Source organism: Lineus longissimus, chromosome 5 (assembly GCF_910592395.1).
Source record: "Lineus longissimus chromosome 5, tnLinLong1.2, whole genome shotgun sequence".
Classification (NCBI taxonomy): domain Eukaryota; kingdom Metazoa; phylum Nemertea; class Pilidiophora; order Heteronemertea; family Lineidae; genus Lineus; species Lineus longissimus.
Window position 1 is genome coordinate 23881436 of NC_088312.1, and position 26789 is coordinate 23908224.

Consider the following 26789-nt stretch of genomic DNA (forward strand, 5'->3'; position numbering starts at 1 on the left):
TGGGGCTCAAACTTTTTAAAGTTCTAGGTGGCCTTTTGAGGATGTTTTGGTGTTCTGAGAACATCTGTGGAAATTGGGAACGAGCGTCATAGTTCAGATCAGACTTCTAGCTCTGATCCTCTGGCTGTGAAAGACCTCACTTCTGAGACCAATGTGTCCGACCTTCGACATACATGTAGCAAAATCCTCTTGAAGTAAGTTTACTCGGTTGGTATTACATGTATATGAACATTTCTTTTCTAAGAGATGGAGAAACAAGCAATTTGCAAGCAGGTTTTTATTTAGGTGATCCACTCACCATATAAAGAAATAAACAATATACATGTACAACCAATACATGTAGCAAATAAACAAACTCGGACTTGGTGTGAAAATTGTTATTTATACTCTTAGTACAACCACAACACAGTTCAAATAGATGCAAGTACAACTGACCATCTGAGGACTTCGGGCTGAAGACTCTATGGGCTGAAGACTCTATGGGCCGCAAGAGGCCAAACAGTGGTTCCGTCTCCTTCAAGAAAAGTTTGGTCAGACCCCTACCTCATGCCGCACTATTAGCGCAGGCTTTGCACTTAGTCACACCAACAGAGAGTCAGTTTACTACAAGTCAAGTTCAAGTCTCAGTCAGACTACTTCCTCATGTGATAGAGCATGAACGCACTCAAACAGTGCCCTTCTGGCACCTCGGTTTCTCTCTTACACTGCAGTACGGGTTTACCTCGTCTTCATACAGATCAAGTTCTTCATCATATCGAAGCTGTTGCCATCGGGTTGTACACTCAGCATGCACCCGCTCGGCGTCTTGACTTGGAGGAATCCATTCTCATCGAGGCCTTGCACTGTAACACCCTCACTCTCACTCTCAAGGCATACTTTGGCATCCCTGCAAGGAAACAAAATGGAGTCACAAATTTCCACTTGTGTAAATCAGCTGCAACCTTCTGCTGGGGGAAATGTTTCAGTTCAATTCCTCAGTTGAAATAAAATATGGAAGTATTTCCTATAAATTGATTTCTTTGACAGACTGCAAATATCTCGGATATGACTTAAGGATATTCCTTCACAGATTGATTAAGGACTAAATCAATGTTAATGGTTCAGGAGCTTTTTGCTTGTAGGTATTGCTTACCCATGAAGCCAATGTTGATACTGAGATATTGCTTACCCATGAAGTCAATGCTGTTACTGAGATATTGCTTACCCATGAAGCCAATGCTGATAATGAGATATTGCTTACCCATGAAGCCAAATGCTGATACTGAGGTATTGCTTACCCATGAAGCCAATGCTGATACAGAAATATTGCTTACCCATGAAGCCAATGCTGATAATGAGATATTGCTTACCCATGAAGCCAGTGCTGATAATGAGAGATTGCTTACCCATGAAGCCAATGCTGATAATATAACTTGAGGAATATGTCGGGTCCATGAGACTGAAACTCATCGATCAGCGATTCAATCTGTGTCACAGTTCGTCCAATCAGCTGCTCGATGGAAAATGGCATCAATGCTGCTCCGTGTTCATGGTTGTATTGGTCAATGATGTCGTTGACACAGATTGTGGGATCCTTGTTGTTGACGTTGAATCCACAGCCTGCAATATGAGAACATTGATAAGCAGAATAGATTAGATGCACTAGAGGGGCTGTGATCAACTTCTGTTGGCCAGTCATCACTGGAAAGAAATAGAATACTTATCTCCTGAAGTGCTGATCAAGACTACAGTTGACAATATACAGGCATGCAGACCTTTCTTTTCAATTGGTGAATTCTGTTCCATTTGATTTCTTCTTCTTCCTCTGCCTTTGGAATAGACAGGCTGGATTTGAATATCTTTTAACTGAGTGAGGTAAAGAATAGAGGGTTGTACCTATGATTGCATGAACCTGGTCCTTCATTATCGACGAGCTGACAAGGACACCACCCATCTTCACTGTGCGACCGTAATAGATATCATTTGGCCACTTCAACCGGACGGCTAGCTCTTCATATCCTGGCAGCGAGCGGACAGCTAGGACGACGGCCAAGGACGCAATGTGTTGGAGAAATGGGAGCCTGTGGCCCAGGTTCGAGTTGAGAGAGAACTGGACATTGAGAGAGAATAAGGCACATCCTTCAGGGCTCAGCCAGGCATTTCCCCCTCGGCCTATAGGAAGAGAAGACAATGAGAGAGAATAAGGCACATCCTTCAGGGCTCAGCCAGACATTTCCCCCTCGGCCTATAGGAAGAGAAGACATTGAGAGAGAATAAGGCACATCCTTCAGGGCTCAGCCAGACATTTCCCCCTCGGCCTATAGGAAGAGAAGACAATGAGAGAGAATAAGGCACATCCTTCACGGCTCAGCCAGGCATTTCCCCCCGGCCTATAGGAAGAGAAGACATTGAGAGAGAATAAGGCACATCCTTCAGGGCTCAGCCAGGCATTTCCCCCCCGGCCTATAGGAAGAGAAGACATTGAGAGAGAATAAGGCACATCCTTCAGGGCTCAGCCAGGCATTTCCCCCCCGGCCTATAGGAAGAGAAGACAATGAGAGAGAATAAGGCACATCCTTCAGGGCTCAGCCAGGCATTCCCCCCCGGCCTATAGGAAGAGAAGACAATGAGAGAGAATAAGGCACATCCTTCAGGGCTCAGCCAGGCATTTCCCCCCCGGCCTATAGGAAGAGAAGACAATGAGAGAGAATAAGGCACATCCTTCAGGGCTCAGCCAGGCATTCCCCCCCGGCCTATAGGAAGAGAAGACAATGAGAGAGAATAAGGCACATCCTTCAGGGCTCAGCCAGGCATTCCCCCCCGGCCTATAGGAAGAGAAGACAATGAGAGAGAATAAGGCACATCCTTCACGGCTCAGCCAGGCATTTCCCCCTTGGCCTATAGGAAGAGAAGACAATGAGAGAGAATAAGGCACATCCTTCAGGGCTCAGCCAGGCATTTCCCCCCCGGCCTATAGGAAGAGAAGACAATGAGAGAGAATAAGGCACATCCTTCAGGGCTCAGCCAGGCATTCCCCCCCGGCCTATAGGAAGAGAAGACAATGAGAGAGAATAAGGCACATCCTTCAGGGCTCAGCCAGGCATTTCCCCCCGGCCTATAGGAAGAGAAGACAATGAGAGAGAATAAGGCACATCCTTCACGGCTCAGCCAGGCATTTCCCCCCGGCCTATAGGAAGAGAAGACATTGAGAGAGAATAAGGCACATCCTTCACGGCTATTCATCCTGTACATAGAAATCAAAAATTCAGATCTCACTGTTTAGAACACCTCACCTTTGCCAGCTGTCTGCCTACAAGCAATAGCAATGACACCAGCTTCCTTGGGAATGTTCAGCATAAACCTGTAAAAAAGACCCATTAAGTTCATAGTTTGCATTGTTTTATGTTTATTGCTTAGCTGATGGCTCTTGTGGGCAACACTGTTGGCTAATTTTCATACTGTTTGAAACAGAGCATGAATATGTCAGGTGTACAAAGGCTCACTATAGCAACAATCAACAAAGGAGCCTCGAGATCTGGTTGCTCTGAAAAATCACCTGAAGCGTAACGTCATTGAGATATTGCACGTACCCATCTAAAACGTCCTGCGTACTCTTCATAACGTCTGCATAGAACACGACACGTCCAAGGGTTGAAGTCCCAAGATTCTCTTCATATTTCCTCAGGTCTATCTTGAGGATTTCGAGGTTTTCCCCGTGTAACACCGGGGTATCTGACGGCGAGACCGTCTCTGGAAGATCATGTGGGTCATTCAGGAATGTCAGGCTGCCGTTGCGGGTTGTCAGTTTGTTGTTTTGAAGTCTTGGCTCGATTGATGACCAGAATTGAGACAACATTTCCTAAAAAGAGGCATTTATAGAAGCAGTCAGGGGTTTTGTTATCTTTCTTGGGTAACTCACGTTGTCTGAACTGTGAAGGAATATCGGAGTGACACCAGGCACCTCTTCCTTGGGTAACTCACCTTGTCTGAACTGTGAAGGAATATCGGAGTGACACCAGGCACCTCTTCCTTGGGTAACTCACCTTGTCTGAACTGTGAAGGAATATCGGAGTGACACCAGGCACCTCTTCCCTGGGTAACTCACCTCGTCTGAACTGTGAAGGAATATCGGAGTGACACCAGGCACCTCTTCCTTGGGTAACTCACCTTGTCTGAACTGTGAAGGAATATCGGAGTGACACCAGGCACCTCTTCCCTGGGTAACTCACCTTGTCTGAACTGTGAAGGAATATCGGAGTGACACCAGGCACCTCTTCCTTGACCGAATTGATGCCAAGATCGGCAAAGAGGTCACGGAGGATTTCAAACTTGTTCTCATTTGATTGTTTGAGGAGGGAAAATATCTCGGTGCTGATCGCCATCTGACTTGGGTTCTTCTCAAGATATACCTGAAACATCAAAGTGAAAGCGGTTTATAAACATAGCACAGCACACCAGCATAGCAAACTAGCATAGCACACTAGCATAGTCACAACACTGGCAATTGTGTCCAATTGGGAATGCGGCCTTTAATTCATTGGAAAAAATACTAGCATTCAGCTGAAAATCTTCTTTTTAATTGAATGGGTCATGATTAAAACATAAGGCATGAAATATGCTGCCACTTTCAGGTGAAAAGTACTATCTCAGTCCCTAGCCAATTTTCTCACAGGCTTGGGGAGATGAAATGTCCATTGTGTGCAAACACCTGAACCTCATTACGAAGTGTTCATCCTAACAAGGTTCCACTGTAATTGTCATGTAGCCTGTCTTACCCTACCTGAGTGAGCAACATTGCACCGTCACTCGCTTCATCTTTCACCGACATGATCACAGGTTTATTTGCCACGGAATCCAACGCCAGCACTCGCACATTCTCCGCTAAGTCCTCGCCGGAGTAAACATATCTGCTCGAGATAACATGAACCTTTCTCCAAGATTTATAAGACAGAGACACAATACCTAAACTTTGAGTCTGTCCTTTTTCACGCTGAGCGAAATGCTGGTCCAAACAGCTACAGAAGCTAACAACCTTTCCACCATTTTTGAAATAGGATATAAAAGTTTGGTCCACATGATCATACAGATTTTCCACACAGATGATAAGAAGGGCCGTATTGTCGCTCCAGGGTGTGGTGTTCACTTGGTCATGCTTGAGATGGTAGAGAGTATAACTGTTGGCATTAATGCACTTGCCTACCACACACTTGATATCCTCAAAAATTCTCACCGAATCTTTCTTCCCCGAATAGATGAGTACGTTTGGTGGTTTACAAGACATTTCTCCACCTCTCGATTCAGGTTGGTAAAAACCTGAAGATCTGTTCAAATTACTATCCAAGTTCTCCTTGTCAGGGCTTGGAGAGGAGATGTCAGATTCAGATAAGAATCCAGTGTCATGGCTGTCTGGTGTGATTTTATACATGGCAGACGGTGCATCCAATCCTGACAATTCTGTATTTTCTTTCAAATCGTCAGCAATGCCGTCCATTCTTTTCAGCAGGGTGTGGTTCACGTCTGTAAACTCTGCGATCCTTTCCTGACCACCCGATCCAAAATGATCGATATCAGGTTGAATGTTGTCACAAATATCTCCGGCATCAGATGTTGATGCCGTAGACTCATTCGAATCTACGATATCCAACTCTAGGTGTTCCATTGGAATCGACAGCCTTGGTACATGAAAATCAGGCATCTGTATTTCACTGATGTTCTCTAATGACGAACACTTTGATGTCATCGGTGACATGAAAACTGGTACCGCCTCGCACTGACTGTCTGTCCTTAGCAGGCCAATAGGTTTCCCGACAACATCCACCGCTGAAAATAGCAATATCAATTTTCAAGATGCAAGACATGGGTGAGAATGTTAAGTCACCTATGGAACTTTTTAAAGAGACAGAAGCCACTCTCTCTATAAAAGATAGGTGGGAGCGACTGGTGGGCCATCCTCCTGCATACACGAACAACAAAATGACTCCATCCGACACACAAGTCTGTATTAGGTGAAATGGCCTGATACGTCAATACACTGATGGGCCAGCCATGTTCTATAATTCACAGTTCTTGCATAAACAGCACTTCAGATTGACACTTGAACGCACTCGCCACAGTTGGCCAACTGCATACATTTATTGACACAATGTAGGCCTACTGCAGAAGCTCTATATTTAGGATATCTTTGGGACCGATTAATGCGGGGCATGTCCATAACAGGGAGGTGTCCTGACTAGAGGTCAAACTGAACAAATGAAATGGCCAGGGCCATTGTGCTCACCTCATGTGGAGGAAAGATGGATAAAGAGCATGGTATTGTGTCATGTAGTGTTAGGTTTGATGTAGGTCCAAGCAATAACAATTTCCCCAAAATGGCCAATTTACAGTACATTCGACCTCTGTGACCTTGAAAAGTAGGTCAAATCAAAGAAGACCCGGGTGACACATTGAATGGTTGTTAGAATTAGATGTACCTATGATATAAAATTGGTGCCAATCGGGCAAGTCATTACTAGGAATAATGGCATTTTGAAGAATTTAGGATTTGGCCCTCTCCCTGGAGGCCAAACGGCAAATCAGATCGCACCAAACTTGGGTACCTAAGATCACCTGACCAAGGGGTACATGTGTACTTAATTTGTGATCAATAGTCATTGCAGTTAAGAAATGTGCCATAGTTACGGCCTGACGGCGAATTTACGCCATTTGACCTCTGTGACCTTGACAAGAAGGTCAAATTAAAAACCTGTGTGACATATACTGTATGGTGGTTAGACGTACCCATGATATCAAATTGGTGGCAATCGGGCAAGAAGTTAAGGAATAATCACATTTTTAAGGTTTTTGGATTTTGCCCCCTGGTGGTCAAGTGGTGAATCATATTGGACCAAACTTCGGTCCCTAAGATCACCTGACTAAGGGGTAAATGTGTACCAAATTTGGTATCAATAGTCATTGCAGTTTAGAAACGTGCCATCGTTACATCCTAACGGCCAATTTACACCATTTGACCTCTGTGACCTTGAAAAGGAGGTCAAATCAAAAACCCGGAGGATATATGATGCACCTTTGCCAGAAGTACCTACCATATTTTTTTCAAAATTTCCCGACTACTATTAAGGGAGATATTGCATATTTTCACTTTTAACGTTTGGCCCCCTGGTGGCCAAACCATGAAACGAATCGGACCGAAACTTGGTCTCCCAGGTGTCATTACATAAGGGTACATGTGTACCAAGTTTCAACTCAATAGCTCTAACAGTTACGAAACGTGCCCTGCTAACGGACGACGGACGACGACGGACGACGACGACGACGACGACGACGACGACGACGACGACGGACGACGGACGCCACGGTATGGGATAAGCTCACCTCTGCTAAGAGGTGAGCTAAAAAGCCAATGACCCAGACTTGCTGTCCTTCATGAGAGGGCATCTTTCTAGCAGACAACTGTTAGTGTGGCTCTTCATCCACATGAAAACAAGGATATTTACAAATGATGGCATGGACTTCTTGGGTGAGAAGTCAAATACTTACAAACGAGCTGTTTTATCTCAAGAACTTCATCAGTTACTAGATATCCGTTCATGAAAGCTGTACCAAGGGCCATGTAGTTCTCAGCTGAACACTCCATCAGGATACTAAATGGATCACCAGACTTCCAAGCCAGGGGAGTAGACAAGCTCGAAACCTACAAATAAAGGTAATGTTAACCTTGATATCGGGCCTGAAGAGTATGATTAGTGGATTGAAGGCCATCGTTTACATTGTTTGACATCAGAAGATAGTCTGTTACTTCATGCCTGCTGCACTGGGGTCAACCCAGTGCCCAGTCTGATTTAACATCGTATGACATTCTCTTCACCAACATTTTTTGGCAACAGGACATCTGTCCCTTGAAGGAGTTATACAAATGCCAGAGTGTGTCTAAAACGTAAACTGTATTTCAGAAGATTCTAAACACAACCTCAGTTTGATATTAAGTCTATGTTTGGCATGCCATACAAGGAACCCAGGATATGAAAGTGACTTGTCTAAGGTCACAAGCATAAGTGTTGGCTATCAAAGCTACCGTGCCTCATTCATGAGTATGCACTGTAACAACTAGCGCTCCAATAGAACTATGAACCATCAAGGCTTACCTGGATTCTTTTATTCATCGGCACAGAAAAGGACCAGGCCAGATAGTCGTTGGTGTCGGTCGGTAACTTGGCCTCGAGGAGTACACAGACATAGTCTTCATCAGTCATGTAGTGTGGAGTGTGGTACTGGCTGTCCAGGCAGCAAGCCCACCCAGCCATTTCGATTGAGAGCTGAAAGGAATGATATGGTACTGGCTGTCCAGGCAGCAAGTCCACACAGCCATTTCGATTGAGAGCTGATAGTAATGATAAGGTACTGGCTGTCCAGGCAGCAAGTCCACACAGCCATTTCGATTGAGAGCTGAAAGGAATGATATGGTATTGGCTGTCCAGGCAGCAAGTCCACACAGCCATTTCGATTGAGAGCTGAAAGGAATGATATGGTACTGGCTGTCCAGGCAGCAAGTCCACACAGCCATTTCGATTGAGAGCTGAAAGGAATGATATGGTATTGGCTGTCCAGGCAGCAAGCCCACCCAGCCATTTCGATTGAGAGCTGAAAGGAATGATATGGTACTGGCTGTCCAGGCAGCAAGCCCACCCAGCCATTTCGATTGAGAGCTGAAAGGAATGATATGGTATTGGCTGTCCAGGCAGCAAGCCCACACAGCCATTTCGATTGAGAGCTGAAAGGAATGATATGGTACTGGCTGTCCAGGCAGCAAGCCCACCCAGCCATTTCGATTGAGAGCTGATAGTAATGATAAGGTACTGGCTGTCCAGGCAGCAAGCCCACCCAGCCATTTCGATTGAGAGCTGAAAGGAATGATATGGTATTGGCTGTCCAGGCAGCAAGCCCACCCAGCCATTTCGATTGAGAGCTGAAAGGAATGATATGGTACTGGCTGTCCAGGCAGCAAGCCCACCCAGCCATTTCGATTGAGAGCTGAAAGGAATGATATGGTACTGGCTGTCCAGGCAGCAAGTCCACACAGCCATTTCGATTGAGAGCTGAAAGGAATGATATGGTATTGGCTGTCCAGGCAGCAAGCCCACACAGCCATTTCGATTGAGAGCTGAAAGGAATGATATGGTACTGGCTGTCCAGGCAGCAAGTCCACCCAGCCATTTCGATTGAGAGCTGAAAGGAATGATATGGTACTGGCTGTCCAGGCAGCAAGCCCACCCAGCCATTTCGATTGAGAGCTGAAAGGAATGATATGGTATTGGCTGTCCAGGCAGCAAGCCCACCCAGCCATTTCGATTGAGAGCTGAAAGGAATGATATGGTATTGGCTGTCCAGGCAGCAAGCCCACCCAGCCATTTCGATTGAGAGCTGAAAGGAATGATATGGTACTGGCTGTCCAGGCAGCAAGTCCACACAGCCATTTCGATTGAGAGCTGAAAGGAATGATATGGTATTGGCTGTCCAGGCAGCAAGCCCACACAGCCATTTCGATTGAGAGCTGAAAGGAATGATATGGTACTGGCTGTCCAGGCAGCAAGTCCACACAGCCATTTCGATTGAGAGCTGAAAGGAATGATATGGTACTGGCTGTCCAGGCAGCAAGTCCACACAGCCATTTCGATTGAGAGCTGAAAGGAATGATATGGTACTGGCTGTCCAGGCAGCAAGCCCACCCAGCCATTTCGATTGAGAGCTGAAAGGAATGATATGGTATTGGCTGTCCAGGCAGCAAGTCCACACAGCCATTTCGATTGAGAGCTGAAAGGAATGATATGGTACTGGCTGTCCAGGCAGCAAGCCCACCCAGCCATTTCGATTGAGAGCTGATAGTAGTGATAAGGTACTGGCTGTCCAGGCAGCAAGTCCACACAGCCATTTCGATTGAGAGCTGAAAGGAATGATATGGTACTTGGATATTAGACTCTTAGACGATATAAAACATAACAGTTCTTCCGCTTTATTCAGGAATTCTTTGCTACAAAATTCGATCTCCGTCCTTCTCCTTCAGCGCGCCATTCGACCCCCGCGGACCAAGTCCGCACCAGCCGGATGTGAGCCGAAGACAGTCACATCCAACTGGGAAACTATTAACTCCTATCCATCCTCCTTTCCCCGTTAAAACCTTAACGGTAATCAAATCTATTAAACTTATGTACATGTGTATACTATTGATAATCAATGTCCCAACTGATAGAACCCCAAATTTAACCTATTGAGTACTGGACTCACAGTTGTTCAAAAACTATGCTTAAAAGGCTTATGCCGAGTTTAAAGTGAAATGACGTTTTGTTAACAAATACCAGCTGAACCCGGAATATTCATAAAATGACAGTCCATAATAATTTCCGGTAACGTATCCTGACTGACTTTACAGTAGGTTCAGCTTGACTAATGCAGATCAACTGTCTATAGAATATATCCAATAGTGAATCACTATTCCATCTATACTCTTTGAACATGCCAATTTTTGTCCGTCTGTCCATCTGTTATGGAACACAGAATTCTCAACTTCCACAATTATGCACAAAGAATGAAACGGTTGAAACTCTGAATACTGTCATCCACAAAAAACTGTAACGTGTTGGTTGATATGGTTTAATGAAAAACAAGTAACCCCAAGCAATTTTTGCTCCCAATTCTAATTATCAACCCATTTTGATTAAGTCTAAACAAACTGATTGTTAGCATTCAGAATTTCTGTTGTTTCATTAAGTTCACCATTGTCCGGATAGTGACTGATAAGCACTATTTCAAAAAGGTCCCTACACGTATCCAAGTGTCCATTTCACAAAAAGGATATCCATAATGATAAGTCTATTAAATGTCACTGTCCTCGAGCAAGGCACTTCTCGATGATGGTTAACATGGCTTGGGCACCATGCACCACGAACGATCTGCGACCAGCATGGCTTGGGCACCACGCACCAATAACGACAGCAAGCATGGACTGGGCACCATGCACCAATAAGCGACAGCAAGCGTGGCCTGGGCACCACGCACCAATAAACAACAGCAAGCGTGGCCTGGGCACCACGCACCAATAAACAACAGCAAGCGTGGCCTGGGCACCACGCACCAATAAACAACAGCAAGCGTGGCCTGGGCACCACGCACCAATAAACAACAGCAAGCGTGGCCTGGGCACCACGCACCAATAAAATGACAGCAAGCAAACATGTCAGCACTGCAGGGGGCACAACCTGACGATTGGCCTTATCATAGTCTTCTCGCCAACCTGGACTTTGACAACTCGACGATGACCATCTCTGCCGGTAAACACTTCTGTTACTCGTCCCATTGGCCAATCTCCTCTCACTGATCCAGGATCTGCCACCAGTACAACGTCTCCTACTTCTAAATCCTTCTTGACATCTCTCCACTTGTGGCGCTGACGCAACAGAGGGAGCCACTCCTTTAACCACCGGGACCAAAATTCCTTCAGTAGCTCCTGAACTCTCCTCCATCGTCGTCTTGGGTTGAAATCTGAGCTATCTATCTCTTCTGGGGCAAACTGTCCGCCGCACTGACCAAATAGAAAGTGGTTAGGTGTTATAGGGGGAGCATCCTTGGAATCTGCTGACTGGTAAGACAACGGCCTGGAATTGAGCAGGGCTTCAGCTCCAGTGAATGCAGTGCTCAGCTCTTCATCTGTGATGTCTGCTTTCTGAAGTACAGCATATATCGCCTTCTTTGCACTCTTCACCAGACTTTCATGAATTCCACCAAAGTGAGGTCCATGTGGCGGATTAAACCTCCATTTTATTCCTCGCGCTGCTCCATCTCTAGTTACTCTCACTTGGTCCAGCTGGGTGACCAATTCCATCAATTCTCGGTTAGCCCCAACGAAGTTCGTGCCATTATCTGAAGTAACTTCTACTGGGACGCCTCTACGGTGAGTAAATCTGTTGAAGGCATTCAGGAACGAGTTGGTATCTAAAGCATATGCCATCTCCAAGTGTACCGCCCTCGAGGCATGGCAAGTAAATAGGCACAGGTATCTCTTAGTTTGTACTCTCCCTCGTCCTTGCTTAGTAAGAAACGGTCCAGCATAGTCGACTGAAGAAACTGAGAAGGCTCTCATTGGTGGACTCACTCTTGTTCTTGGCAGGGGGGCCATCAATTGTGACGTTACTCTTGCCTTCTTACGTTCACAGGCTGCGCACTTAGCCTCCCAATCCCGGATCTCCTCTCGACCTCTAATAATCCAATACTTGGCTGACATCTCTGACAAGATCTTGTTTGTCCCAGCTACATGATTCTCTCTTTCATGGTAGAATCTCACCAGTAACTGGGTCACGTGGTGTTTTCTCGGTAGTATTATCGGGCACTTGGCTTCATAGGACAGATTATCAGCATAAGCTAGACGACTGTTGCTACGAAGTAAGAAGTCGGCATCTAATTTTGGCGTCAGGCCAGCTATTTGACTGGACTTGGGCAGCTCCCTTCCATGGCATAACGCGCTATACTCCTCTGCAAAGGCTTCTTTTTGGCACTGTCTAATCAAGAGTAACTCAGTCGCTTTTACTTCCTCAACTTCTAGTTCTCCTTGTTTCCTCTCAGTGGGGGCTGCCTGACAATTTCCGATAAACCGCTGCACCCATGCATGAACACGTGTCAATCTCTGCCAGCTGGAGAATCGGGAAGGGTCTAGTCTTGTATCTGCAAGGTTCATCACTTGTTTTAGACTGTTCTTTTCTTCCAAGCTGAGGTAACTGCTCTCATTTTTCATTTCATCCTGGACTTCATCTCCCTGTCCAACAACTCTCTCTGGCCACTCTGAAGAATCCCTTTGTAAAAACTCTGGGCCGTCCCACCATAGGCTGGACTCTGCTAGGTCTTTTGCTCTTACACCTCTTGAAGGCAGGTCTGCTGGGTTTTCTTTGGTTGGCACATATCTCCACTGTTGAGGGTCTGTATGTTGCTGTATCAGGCCTACTCGGTTGGCAACGAAAGATTTCAGTTTTCTGCTAGGTCGCTTTATCCACCAGAGAACGTTTTGACTATCACTCCAAAACACCACCTCCTTGACATTGGTGGCCAATGCTGCTACAATGCTCAGACTGAGTTGAAGTCCTAGGACCGCCGCCATCATCTCTAGTCTCGGGATGCTCACTGAGGTTAACGGTGCAACCTTGGTCTTGGACGCTACAATCCTTGTGGCTACCATTCCACTGGCATAGGTGCTTCTTGCATACACCACAGTCCCATATGCATCTTTTGAGGCATCACCAAAGGTGTGAAGTTGGAAACTTGTCATCTCCTCAGCAAGTTGTAGGCATCTAGGGATCCTGGCTTGGGCCAACCCTGTGATTTCAACTATCCAATCCCAAGCTTTCTTTTCAATCTCCTCTGGCAATTCTTCATCCCATTCCACGCCACACATCCATACATCCTGCATGATGATTTTTCCTTGTATAACATATGGCGACATCAACCCAAGGGGATCAAAAATGGTTGCTATTCTTCGCAGTAGGCTCCTCTTCGTAAGCTTGAGATCAGCAGCAGGGGGTGTCAGCCGATAACAGAACGCGTCTTCTTCCGCCTTCCACAGCACTCCAAGGGCCTTTACTGATGGCAAATATCCCTCCTCCATATTAATCTCTGAAGCTCTATCTTCATCTGGTATGATGGCTAAAACTTCGGGTGAGTTGGACAACCATTTTCTGGCATGCATCCCAGCTCCTTTCCACAATGCTGATAACTCTCTGTACAGCTTTTTTCCCTGTTCATCATCGTTCACTGAGTCAAGAGTGTCGTCCATGTAAGTTGACTTCAAAATTGCCTCTGCTGCTCTAGGGCACTGTGTCTGGTGGGCTCTTGCATGCTCTTGAGAAACCAACTGTGCCAAAAACGGTGAGCTGTTGATTCCAAAAACAAGTCGCTGGAACTCAAACGTCTCTGGATCTCTTGTCCTGTCTTCTAGGTCCCGCCACAGAAATCGGTGATACCTTTTATCTTCTTCTTCTAAGGATATCTGCAGGTACATCTCCGCTATGTCGCAAACAATAGCAACTGGGTACCTCCTAAAGCGCAGTAATACCTCGAACAGCTCGTTTTGGATCTTCGGTCCTGTATTTATATTGTCATTCAAACTTTCAACTTTCGCCGAGGCATCGAAAACTATCCTTGTTTTTGTTGTGCTCTTGTCAGGACGGACCACAGGGAAGTGTGGTAGGTACCACTGATGACTATTTCTCTCATCATCCTTGATCTTCTTAATGTAACCCTTTTCTTGGTATTGCTGAATGACTCGGGAGTAACTTTTTCCAAGCTCTGGATTTTTCTGCAGTTTGGTCTCTGTTGATATCAGCCGTTTCTCAGCCATCTCCCGGCTATCTAGCATTGCTGGGTGGTGGTTTCCCTTCCATGGTACGGCCACTTGATATCTGTCCTCTACTATCTTGACTGACGATCTGGCATTCTGCAGCACTTTCCGATCACTCTCATTCAAGGGGGTTTGTCCTTCATTCACTTTGCTGATGCTCTCTATCTCCCAAAATGCTCTCAGGTTATCATTGATTTCATGCAGCAATGGCGACTCCTTGGTGAAGAAGCTGTAAGCCATGTTGGTTGCCTCCCTCTTTTGGCCCGAGGGAGTCCCTACCGGACCGATACACGTCCATCCCAGTCTTGTCTCTCTCGCTGTTGGTTCACCAGGTCGACCAATGACGTCTCGAATGCTTTGATGTAGCTCACTGTAATCTGCACCTATCAGGAGATCCACTGAGGTTCTCTTACCAATCTTTGGAAACTGGATATCTTTCAAATGGCTATATTGATCCTGCTTCAAAGACCAATCTGTTGCTTTTAAATCACCCGTGACTTTATCCACTGTCTTTGCCCAAATCTTCATATCTACTCGTCGATTCAAACTTTCTATTCCCACTTCAACTGGCATGGTGGTGAATGTCTTCAGCTTTCCATTTAGGACGTTAACTGTGGTTTGTTCAATTTTCCCTTGCACTCCGAGTTCTGCAGCTAAGTTTGCATCTATGTAGGTCGATGTACTCGCATCATCTAGCAAGGCGTTAGTCTTTATTCTTTTTCCACCATGCTTTATTATGACTGGAACGGTTCTCAGCGCGATTTCACTCGAGTTCTTTGCAGCCAGTGTCACTGTTGCCATTGTGCTCTCATCTGAGTCTTGGTAGTTACCACTCCCTTCCATGGGTCGACGACTCTCAGCTCTCTTCGCTTTTCCATGCAGCAACCGGTGGTGTGTCTGTTTGCAGCCATCTATCTTGCATTGACGTGTCCTTGGGCACTTTTCTGCTCTGTGACCATTACCGCTAAGACATCTGTAGCAAAGTTTCTTTTCTTTGGCTGTTTTCCACCGCAGGTCCACTGACATCGCCTTGAAGCTGTCACATTCCCATGCTCCATGCTCTGAACCGCATACATTGCATGATCTGGTGTATTTTCCCATGGCTCCGGAGTGTGACTGTGATTGACGGTCTGTGCTACTTTGTGACGTGACAAAGCTCCTATCTTTTCTTGGGTCTTTCTTGGGAAAATCCCTCACACCATTGATGGCTTCCATAGCGTTGACTTGAAACTCTGTTTCTTCATTTACAAATTCTCGAAGGGACATCACAGTTTTCTCTTTTGCTTTATCATAGGCCCATCTGTGGTAGCGTGCAAGGAGAAGCTCACTCAGTTTCCGCTGTATTGACAGAAACAAACTGCCACTGCCCAATTCAGATTCCTGGTGCGCATCCTTCAAATTAACTGTGATGACATCTAATAGTTCTGCCAATTTCTCTAAATCCTTTGCATTCCCATCACGGACTTGCTTGAACTTCTCTAACTCATCCAGTCTCAGGATAAGCTGCCTCCTCTGGCCTCCGTATTTTCTCTCCAGGCGATCCTTAGCAACTTCATATGCAGACGCTGAATACCCCAACCCATCAACAACTTTCAGAGCTTCACCAGTAAGGCATTCTCTAAGTCTCAACAGCTTGTACTCTGCAGTGATAGTGGTTTCATCGACGCAACTAGTGAAGGCAGCCTTCCATGCTGAGTAGTTTCTCTTATCACCACTAAACTTGGGGATAGTAACGCGGGTTAAATGCCTTATAGGATCAAACTCAACCGCCTGAGAACTGGAACTTCCGGATGAGACTCTACGGGAACTGCTGGTCGTGACCGCTGCAGCAACTGGTCTTGAGCTTGGGCTGGTACTACTGCTGCTAGTAGTGGTAGTACCACGACTGGTGATAGTGTCACTGGTACCACTGGCAGTGGTAACACTAGGGGGCGGCCTTCTTGGACTGCTGGTTACTACTGGCGTTTCCTCAACACGCTTTTTCTTCGTTGATACATAAAACTCCTCGAGTTTCTTGCTTATGTCGTCATACTCTTGCGCAATCTTCTCCATCTCATCAGAGATTTTGTCGAAATCTTCAAGTTTTCCATTGTCTAAATACGCGTAGGTCAGCTTCGACATGGTTCTCATCGCCCTCTCTTGAGCATCATCAACCTTCTTGGCAGCTGCTTCTATTTGATTACGGGCATCTTCACTCAAGGATGTATCCCTATCGGTGTCTAGGCCTAACTCTTCCAACACATCGTCCAGCAACGACGCCAGTTTTCTTCTTGTCTTTGTAAAACCTGCTTTATCTACAGCTTTCTGTGCTTTCCATTCTCTCACCTCTTTCTCAGAACATTTCTCACGCTCATCATCATCATCAGCATGCAATCCATTGAGGTTATACTCATCCTGTTCACCGTCTTCTGTATGCGTGCCTTCGCTACGTACATCGTGTACATCGCCACGTGCATCGTGTACATCAACACGTGCAACTTGCATGTCTTGTTCTGATGGCGCGTCCTGCGAGCGGCCAGGGCGCGGGAGGTCGGCTCGATCTTTACTCATTTTTTCGGAACTCTATGCTTTAAAGTCTCTATACTATATTGATAACTACGCTCTGCTACCACTTGGATATTAGACTCTTAGACGATATAAAACATAACAGTTCTTCCGCTTTATTCAGGAATTCTTTGCTACAAAATTCGATCTCCGTCCTTCTCCTTCAGCGCGCCATTCGACCCCCGCGGACCAAGTCCGCACCAGCCGGATGTGAGCCGAAGACAGTCACATCCAACTGGGAAACTATTAACTCCTATCCAGTACTGGCTGTCCAGGCAGCAAGCCCACCCAGCCATTTCGATTGAGAGCTGAAAGGAATGATATGGTACTGGCTGTCCAGGCAGCAAGCCCACACAGCCATTTCGATTGAGAGCTGAAAGGAATGATATGGTACTGGCTGTCCAGGCAGCAAGCCCACCCAGCCATTTCGATTGAGAGCTGAAAGGAATGATATGGTACTGGCTGTCCAGGCAGCAAGCCCACACAGCCATTTCGATTGAGAGCTGAAAGGAATGATATGGTACTGGCTGTCCAGGCAGCAAGTCCACACAGCCATTTCGATTGAGAGCTGAAAGGAATGATATGGTACTGGCTGTCCAGGCAGCAAGCCCACACAGCCATTTCGATTGAGAGCTGAAAGGAATGATATGGTACTGGCTGTCCAGGCAGCAAGTCCACACAGCCATTTCGATTGAGAGCTGAAAGGAATGATATGGTACTGGCTGTCCAGGCAGCAAGCCCACACAGCCATTTCGATTGAGAGCTGAAAGGAATGATATGGTACTGGCTGTCCAGGCAGCAAGCCCACACAGCCATTTCGATTGAGAGCTGAAAGGAATGATATGGTACTGGCTGTCCAGGCAGCAAGCCCACACAGCCATTTCGATTGAGAGCTGAAAGGAATGATATGGTACTGGCTGTCCAGGCAGCAAGTCCACACAGCCATTTCGATTGAGAGCTGAAAGGAATGATATGGTACTGGCTGTCCAGGCAGCAAGCCCACACAGCCATTTCGATTGAGAGCTGAAAGGAATGATATGGTACTGGCTGTCCAGGCAGCAAGCCCACACAGCCATTTCCATTGAGAGCTGAAAGGAATGATATGGTATTCTTCACAAAAAAACCCAACATTAAGTCGACCATTTTCAAAAGGTAGATTAGATAATGAACACAATAATGCATTTCATTGTAATAATAATGTTCATATAGACATTCCTGCATAAGCTGGACTGTACATTCTCCCACTTATCTCCCACAATCTGATTGTCTCATGGTGCGATCATCAAAACTGGGACTTGGAGCCTGCAAAACTAACCAACGGTCCAAGAATATTACGACTTATCGTTCTATGGGGTCAACTACCTTTGGTTTAGAGGCCAACATCTCTACATCTCTGCCCCTCGTGATCAACTCCTCTTGGGGAAGATCAGTGACATTCTCCAGCAGACCCCTTGGGTTCTTTAATCCATCTCTCCTGAAGATTATACTGCTTGTCTTTATATTGCTGGTGAGGAACCTGGAGAAAGAAATCCATTGAGCAAAAATAAAAATGGCAATTTGGATGCGTGAGGGGGGGGGGGTTGCAAATCTATAGAGAATATTGATCTTTATGCAATGTTTGTGATTGTTTTTATCCTTTATCAGTGGGCATCTTAATTTTCACTTCTGCCTTTTCTGTCAACACTAACAGTCCTCCAGGATTTGAGATGGGGTTTTTAAAAACTTCATCATCCAGGGTTGTTTACCTGAAGCAGCGATTCATTCTCCACTTCTCCTTCAGCTGCAAGAAGTAGGTCAGGAAAGCATACGTCAGTGTGAGTAACATGGTTTCAGACGATTCAACTGGAAAAGAAAAAAAGCAGGAACTTTCTTTGAATCTTTTTTTGTGGAGAACCTACTGTGTGTTCCAGTGAGACAATGGCTTGAGAGGCATGTTTTGGCGTCTTTGACTGTGAAAACCTATTTTAAAGATGGCTTAGTGTTCTAACCGTAGGTGGTACAGGAGTAGGCCTATCTGGTAATACAAACACCATGAATACAGATTTCAGCCAACTCGTATACTATATAGACATCGGGCACTAGCTCCTTTGGCCTAGGGCTTGGTGATGCATGCCGATTCCAATACCGTCCAACTGAATATATATCCCTACCAAAACCCACCACATTCTGAACCATCAACGCTGGTCCATCTATACCCCCTTCCCATTGGTGTAACTAACAGAGTTCGGGTCGGCGGAGTTTTGAGGGTCAAGATGACCCCACGACACAGCCTGTTCCATTCTATAGATTCATGCACTTATGATTGGCAGGGAACAATGTTTACGAAGACGTCACGTCACGTCACGTTACAGTAATGTAAAACCGTCGGGGTTACAATGCATCGTGACGTGACGACGGCCAACACTATGTAAACGTTGTTCCCAATCAAGTTCATGAATCTATGTAGAGGGGCTGCATGCTGGGGACGGCGAGGTTAGGCCGTCATCATCACTCATCTCATCATGCACTTCTTTTTTGGCTCACCCTGTAGCTATATAAACTCTGGCCATTTCAATCGCGTTTCAATTTCTAACCCTGCCAGATTCATAATCGTGGTCGTATGTTCTCCCTACACTTGGCTAGGATATCTTTCGGATTCATCAATAGCCTAATTCATCCAAAGATCGACAATCGGGAATTTTGCAGCAAAAATCATGAAAACTGCGGTTGTTTCGCTTCCTGACCTTTTCGCCCCCAGTCGTTTCGCCTCAAGTTGAAGTCGCTTCGCTCCAAATCGAAGTCGTTTCGCTCCCTGGGACTTCTTGATGGGGATACCCCGGGAAACTACAAGTGTCAAAGTAGATGTGCTTTCCAGGAAGAAGGAATCGTTTGGTCATCTGCTATGTGATCTTTGGCAGGCCACTTGTCTTTCGTTATCATTCATCGGTCATTAAGAGTATCCTTGGCGAAGTCTATCAATGAGATATTGGGCCGGAGTTATTTTGACATCAGTCACAAGCATCCTTCTTTTGACACATCAACTGTCTGTGGGGTCGCATTTAGACTACAATGAGACCTTGTGCTAGTAACTTATCAGGTGACCCAAGTAAATTGTTCTTTCCCAATTTGGGTGTGATTTTGAGCAAGACATGTAGGCGTATGTTTATTCATTGGTCATCTTGGGTCGCTATAAAGATCATGAGAGATCACTTAATTGTTTTTTTGTCTTCGTCATCAAATGATTAATCATCTGAAGTTTGACTTTGGTCATTGCCGGTATAAGCCCCCCCCCCCCCCCATGATAGCTCCTTCCTTTTCGTCTCCCTTTATAGACATGTGGTTGAAAATAATCTTGGGAAAGTCACTTGAACAACTGGCGGGCGGGTTTCTTTGAAGTTCGGTTTTTATTGGTGTTCACTTAAAAAACCAAACCGATTCTTTCATTTAAGTAATATAACTATGGTTACGAAATAATTTTTTTCATTGCATTTTTTAGTGCATTGAATTAGGACATTTTCCGCTCTGTACGGTTTATTTCTCTACCAATCTGGTTAAAATGTAAAGGGTACCACTTTTTGTGTACATCTACTCATGTGCCTATAGGCCTCATGAATGAAAAATATCCAGAAAGAAAATATGGCCTATATTCAAGGGACCCTTTTAAAAAATTCTGCGCAGAGAATACTGAACCCCTAAAATCCTGTTTGGTTTTGAGACAAGGATCAGTAAACCCAAGCCCTCCAGGGATCCAAACCATGCGACATAGCTGAACTGGACTATAGCAATTATCTTTGTTGTACAATATTGTTGACTCTAGAGGCGCTAATTTCGTTCCTTTCTCTGAAACTTTTATTTGACTTATTCTGTCGCCAGAGATCCAATTAGGACTGACGCAATGGACTGCCCGCCCCGGGAGTCTACCTTGCTGAGCCAGGTGAAGAGTTCTTAAGGATGTTGTCCCCATGGTTGTGACGATATAGATATTTGTCCTGTCCCCCATGCGGGTGTCGCAATGTTCGCACAAAACCGATGACATTGTCGTTACATTGACGGCACCAACCAATGTAGCTGTCGCAGTCGCATTGTCCTCACATAAGCAACTACAGTGTACTTGCTGTTACCAGCCCCGACATGGTTGTAACGTTCTCTTGGCTGGAGACGTTGTTGCATTAGGTGATATGGGTAGAGACTAGCAAATGCTTTTACCAAAATCTCCATGTTCATATTTTACGCTAGGCCTTTCTGTACAAAATTGCAGTAAAAGCATTTGCTAGACTCTATTCTTATCAGCCATTTTCCCAAACCAATTATAGACGTTGTCTCAACATGATCACCGGTATATATTGTTGCATGTCCTCAGACAATTTTACACCTATACGCCTGACCATGAAATGAACCACTGAGTGACGTCTGAGATGAGCAGCATTAGAAAGCTTGAGCGAAAACAAGGCTTTGACAAATACGATTATTTATTCGATGAGTAGGAAAATGAAAAAAATAATACATTTATTTATACGACCACTCGGTGTTTGTAACCAGGTAAAAGTCATCTTAATACTCAAAACACAATGAAGCGCTTTAGAGTCAACACTGAAAACTTACTTCATTAATGAATAGCAAAGGTGAATTGTTTAGGAGACCTTGCAACAATGACTAAATGAGAGACAGTAGAGGAATAAATATCACATAATTTGTACTTGAATGCTGTACAACATTCTAAACGATTGTATTGGGAAAGAGCTCTCTTCATATTGTTCGATGCAGACCATGTGTGCATATAATTATTGGACAGTAAAAAAGCCACGTTAACTACAGTAGAACCTCTTTATCAGGGACACCCTTGGGACTGGGAGTTGCTGTTCTTTACAGAGAACTGTCCTTTAAACAGAGGTCAAATTGTGAATGAATATGTCCAATCTGCGACCAAATCAGTGTGGTCGAAGGGAGTGTGCCCTGCTTCCAGACACGGGGTTTCCGCTAAGAGAGGTTCCACTGTTTGACGAGAGAGCTGTCATTATTGCATCAGTGACTGTTCCAAAACCTCTAATTCGTGGCGCGTTTTACAGTCCGACGTGGTCTAGCTCTCTGGCGGTCTGGCATTCAAAACAGGCTCCGCAGAAGGCAACAGCGCACGAATCGCTGCAGATGGAACCCTGAAATAAAAAACAGAACCGAGTATATATATATATATGAATATAAGTGAAACAATTTGAGTGGACCGGTCCAAGCAGGACACTCATTCAATACTGCTCTCACAGGATTGTACATGATTAGAAATCACTGAATCAGTACTCGTTTGATAGAGACGGCGACTCTCTTCGACTGCGTAGGTTTCCTCTTGGCTCTCCTGTATCATCCTTCTTCACATTACAAATCGCCTAATTGTTTACAGAGCTAATAATGTTCCATGCTCCATTTTACGAAACATTGATACTGCACGCAAAACAATGCTATTTTGGATGGTGAAGGCCGTCAGTCTTTCACTTCGATCTTAGTCAGGCTCTGTCCGAACTTTGAAGTTTCAGATGAAATAAATGTTTCATTTTCAAAAATCAGATTTCTATTTTTTCGTGAAATTGAGTCATGTTGTTCTGCTCTCAAATCAGTATCAAATAACTGATAACCGTGTTTCATCCCAACATGGGCTCATGGGCTCAGGAAAGGAACTTTATTGATAAAGAGGAGGGGGGATTGTTATCAAAGCCCAAAATAGACGTTTCCTGAATATTGTTGTAGCGGGAAAAGACGACCACATCTTGAAAGAACGTACCTGGATTCCGTATTGTGTTCTCAGCTTGGTCCTTAGGGCCACTTGTCCTCCCGGACAGCAGATAGAAACGCACTGATGCTCACCCAAACGACTGGCGTTGCTGCACATCAGACAGGGCATACAGAAATAACCATAGCAACCTGAAGGAAAAGTAAACTCTCATATAGGCCTACGGAAAAAGGTGAATTTTCATGGAGGCTTTATGGTTTGAGCGTCACTTACTGATGCTCGAGGAAGCAGTGTTCACCTGTAGAGGTTGTACAACTGGTTTAGGTCAAACATATCGACATTTCATTGTCTGTTTCTTTCCAAGTTGAAGTTTGGTCAGAAGTTGGAAGGCTGCGCATCTTCTCCAACATTACATCGAGAAAGTACGCTTTCTGCTGACATTAATGAATAAGCTGCGAGAATGGGTGATCACTTACATGACTTGATATCTCCCAAACATCCAAACAGTCCTGAGGACATTTCCCGTGTGCCCTGCTGCACATGTCCTGGTTGGCTAGTGATGACCGACATCCTAATAGAAAATATGATATAACCACATCATGTTGAGATTCACATATGGATTGGAGACATATCTCAAATGTTAAGTAGGCCTACAGCCTTCGTACATGAACATTGCTTGAAAGACTGAACCTCAGTAGAGTCAAACACGGTCTTGCTTTCTGGTCAAATTTATAGGAGGGGTTTTCTTCGCTGCACACGGCATCTCTGATAGGAAGGGAAGAGAGGGGTGACCTTTGCCAACTTCCTGGTTTCTTTCACTGCCCACGCCGGGCTTCTTTGATATATGAAGGGGAAGGGAGGGGTGACCAGTGCCAACTGCCCGGTTTCCTTCGCTGCCCACGTCGGGTTTCTTTGATATAGAAAGGGGAAGGGAGGGTTGGCCTGTGCCGACTTCCCGGTTTCCGTCGCTGCCCACGCCGGGCTTCTTTGATATAGGAGGGGGAAGGGAAGGTTGGCCTGTGCTGACTTCCCGGTTTCCTTCGCTGCCCACGCCGGGCATCTCTGATATAGGAGGGGGAAGGGAGGGCTGGCCTGTGCTGACTTCCCGGTTTCCTTCGCTGCCCACGCCGGGCATCTCTGATATAGGAGGGGAAGGGAGGGTTGGCCTGTGCTGACTTCCCGGTTTCCTTCGCTGCCCACGCCGGGCATCTCTGATATAGGAGGGGGAAGGGAGGGTTGGCCTGTGCCGTCTTCCCGGTTTCCTTCGCTGCCCATGCCGGGCTTCTTTGATATAGAAAGGGGAAGGGAGGGTTGGCCTGTGCCGACTTCCCGGTTTCCTTCGCTGCCCACGCCGGGCTTCTTTGAAATAGGAGGGGGAAGGGAGGGTTGGCCTGTGCCGACTTCCCGGTTTCCTTCGCTGGGGAAGGGAGGGTTGGCCTGTGCCGTCTTCCCGGTTTCCTTCTCTGCCCACGCCGGGCATCTCTGATATAGGAGGGGAAGGGAGGGTTGGCCTGTGCCGACTTCCCGGTTTCCTTCGCTGCCCACGCCGGGCATCTCTGATATAGAAAGGGGAAGGGAGAGGGCCTGTGCCGACTTCCCGGTTTCCTTCACTGCCCACGCCGGGCATCTCTGATATAGAAAGGGGAAGGGAGGGTGGGCCTGTGCCGACTTCCCAGTTTCCTTCGCTGCCCACGCCGGGCATATCTGATATAGAAAGGGGAAGGGAGGGGTGACCTGTGCCATCTGCCCGGTTTCCTTCGCTGCCCACGCCGGGCTTCTTTGATATAGAGAGGGAAAGGGAGGGTTGACCTGTGCCGACTTCCCGTTATTAAAAAGGCCAAATCCCGATTCCTGATACTCGGCCAATCTTGCCGCAACTTTCGGGCCCTCCCAAAATGGTCTATCGGTATGTTTTTGTTCATCCCGGAGAATGTTTCATTGTCCTTTTCATTGTTTTTGAACCTGCTGAAAGACAGCTTGACTCATTTTCCAATTTTATCTCCGCCGCTGGAAAATCAGCGTGTTTATCGACAGCGATTTATTGTATGGAAACACTGAAATATGGCAAACAAGCAACCATACACCCACCCCGAGTAAATCAGGGGTTTATTCACACACATGGCCGGAGAAACGAACTATACTAACCCTGGTTTACTCAGGACCGGGGTTAGCCGAAAGGACCACTCTCCTCATGTAAGTGTCAGATGGTCCAATGTGTGTTGTATTTGATCAAAAATGTTTTGTTGTCAATCAAAGAAAAACCTAAAAACGTTTTTAAAAAGTCCTATCTGTGAATTTCTCAATGCCACTTACTTGAGTTTTTTTGTCTCCTCAGTCTGGAAACGATTCCGCTTCTTCTCAGTAAAAACTCTGGAATGCCGCAAATATCTTATCCGGTCATTTGGTTATCAGGTAACCAATGGTAACACCTAAACATATCTGATCAATATTAGACATGGTATAATATCAAATATGGGTGGTCAAAGTTGACTTTTACCTCATGAAACGCTGATAAAGGACCTGATAGCGGCATGGATGATATCGAAAGATTAGATCATCTCACGAAGGACAGATTATCTGTAGTCATGTCGGGGTCGTGGCGTGTACGTATGAAGTAAGTCAACCTAACTGAAACATCAATTGCATAAGGTTTGACACAATTAGCGTTTTTACGTTATGAATGCTGTTCCCGTATGTTGATTGTCAAACTGATATAAACATATGAAGCCAAAACTCTTGTCTCGATATGTGGTTTTAGAGCTGTGCACACATGCAGGGCCGTATTTAACTTTTTTGTCCAGGGGGGGCAGTGGGATAGATCGCCGAAGGCGATCTGCATGCGCCACAGGCGCATCCGAACGGGGGGGCTCTGGGGGCCCTCCCCCAGAAAAATTTGAAAATAAAAGGTCTGAAATGGCATTTTCCTGGCATTTGGAAGTGTGAATCAATAGTATTTTTACTCTAAAAAAGGACCACTTTTATGAAGTATTTTACGAAAATACCACATTTGGACAGAAAATGTTAATTTTCATAGTTTTTCATAGCCAGTCTTTACCTAATGTTGCATCATTGTGTATAACCATAGAAGACAAGGGTCAGGGCACTCGACTGGTCAGATTATAAGGGTTGCACCTGAGTTGATAACATCTGCTATCCATATGCTGCTATCATGCTGGTAAAGCTATGGCTAAGATTAGTTTGTCTTTTTATTACTGTCTGAAAATTTTTTTTCAACATTTATTGCACAGGGGGGCAGCTGCCCCCCCTGCCCCCCCCTCTAAATACGGCCCTGACATGACGAGTTTCATTTCGTCAAAGAAGGAAGCCAGTTGGGTGGAGGTCTTCGATGAGGATGCCATTATAAGATCAACTCGTTTTGTCAGCGCATAGTTGTTCAACTTCCTCTCGATTTTATGAAGCTCGACAATCAAGATGTTGCAAGACAGGAAGAAGTTGAAAATGTTCCCCTGGGAAAGTGTCTAGCACTATTGTTTTCTGACGGACTATAGGCCTAGAGGCCATGACCGTCAGTAGCTCAGATTAAAGTGCATAAATGAATCCTTTCTTCTCCGGACATTCTATCCCTAGGACATGTCAAACTTCTACACCGGGTCTCAGCTAATCATCATGGTTTTAGCAATTAACAGCACATTGGCCAGACTCTCTTCATGTTAGCTGCAAGTTTGACGATGATGATGATTAAAGGGACAATTTGGGTGTGGGATCTAAGTACAATGTATGTTGCCGGGAAGATAAGGTGCCTATAAAATCGCCGCCATGCGCCGCCACAATCATGTAGCCCCGCACTGATGCAGTTCTCTAATGATGATTTGCGTAAGTGTTACCATGGGGTTAGTAATAATACCTACATGGTGTTACGAGCCCAGTTTTGAAAATGGCTTGCCAATTTTAGGTAGGCTTACACTTACTTGCCGTTCCAGTAAAGTGTTCATTGCAGCTTATTGATTTGAGGCTTGAGGCCAACTCTGGCTGAAAACCAGCATACATGTACATCATAATCAAGTTGTCCCTTTAATACCAGTCGATGATACTCGGTCAACATGTCCACGTTAAATAGGAAGGCAAATAGCGAAAGTCAACACGCGAAAGATTTTTAATGGTTCTCCGCAAAAACGTATAAACAGACGTTACATAACCAGAGAATACTTTGACCTAGGACGTTTGATAATCTCC

At 45.5% G+C, this 26789-nt stretch overlaps 2 protein-coding genes across 2 annotated transcripts; both read right to left on the reverse strand.

Moving 5' to 3' along the window:
* Positions 1 to 268: 268 nt before the first annotated feature.
* LOC135488253 (biotin--protein ligase-like) lies at positions 269 to 19623 on the reverse strand. Its single transcript, XM_064772784.1, has 12 exons — positions 19421 to 19623; positions 18643 to 18739; positions 18260 to 18413; positions 8121 to 8291; positions 7516 to 7669; positions 4760 to 5799; positions 4209 to 4388; positions 3570 to 3838; positions 3273 to 3340; positions 1876 to 2151; positions 1386 to 1599; positions 269 to 886 (listed from the first exon to the last, which is right to left on the reverse strand). The coding sequence occupies exons 2-12, from the start codon at positions 18720 to 18722 to the stop codon at positions 718 to 720; spliced, it is 2775 nt and encodes a 924-aa protein (XP_064628854.1). The 5' UTR covers positions 18723 to 18739; positions 19421 to 19623; the 3' UTR covers positions 269 to 717.
* Positions 19624 to 21333: 1710 nt separating this feature from the next.
* LOC135488666 (placenta-specific gene 8 protein-like) lies at positions 21334 to 24976 on the reverse strand. The gene is made up of 4 exons (XM_064773322.1): positions 24909 to 24976; positions 23072 to 23166; positions 22647 to 22786; positions 21334 to 22029 (listed from the first exon to the last, which is right to left on the reverse strand). Exons 2-4 carry the CDS (start codon positions 23163 to 23165, stop codon positions 21937 to 21939), a joined length of 327 nt encoding a protein of 108 aa, XP_064629392.1. The 5' UTR covers position 23166; positions 24909 to 24976; the 3' UTR covers positions 21334 to 21936.
* Between the last annotated feature and the right edge of the window lie 1813 nt (positions 24977 to 26789).

Coding starts and splice junctions, on each gene's coding strand:
- LOC135488666 (XM_064773322.1), bottom strand. CDS start 23,165: ATGTCGGTCATCACTAGCCAACCAGGACATGTGCAGCAGGGCACACGG. Junction 22,787..23,071: donor TTTGGGAGATATCAAGTCAT/GTAAGTGATCAC, acceptor CTTTTCCTTCAG/GTTGCTATGGTTATTTCTGT. Junction 22,030..22,646: donor GAACACAATACGGAATCCAG/GTACGTTCTTTC, acceptor TTTTTATTTCAG/GGTTCCATCTGCAGCGATTC.
- LOC135488253 (XM_064772784.1), bottom strand. CDS start 18,722: ATGTTACTCACACTGACGTATGCTTTCCTGACCTACTTCTTGCAGCTG. Junction 3,341..3,569: donor ACGCAGGACGTTTTAGATGG/GTACGTGCAATA, acceptor TCTTTTTTACAG/GTTTATGCTGAACATTCCCA. Junction 887..1,385: donor TATCAGCATTGGCTTCATGG/GTAAGCAATCTC, acceptor GTTTCCTTGCAG/GGATGCCAAAGTATGCCTTG.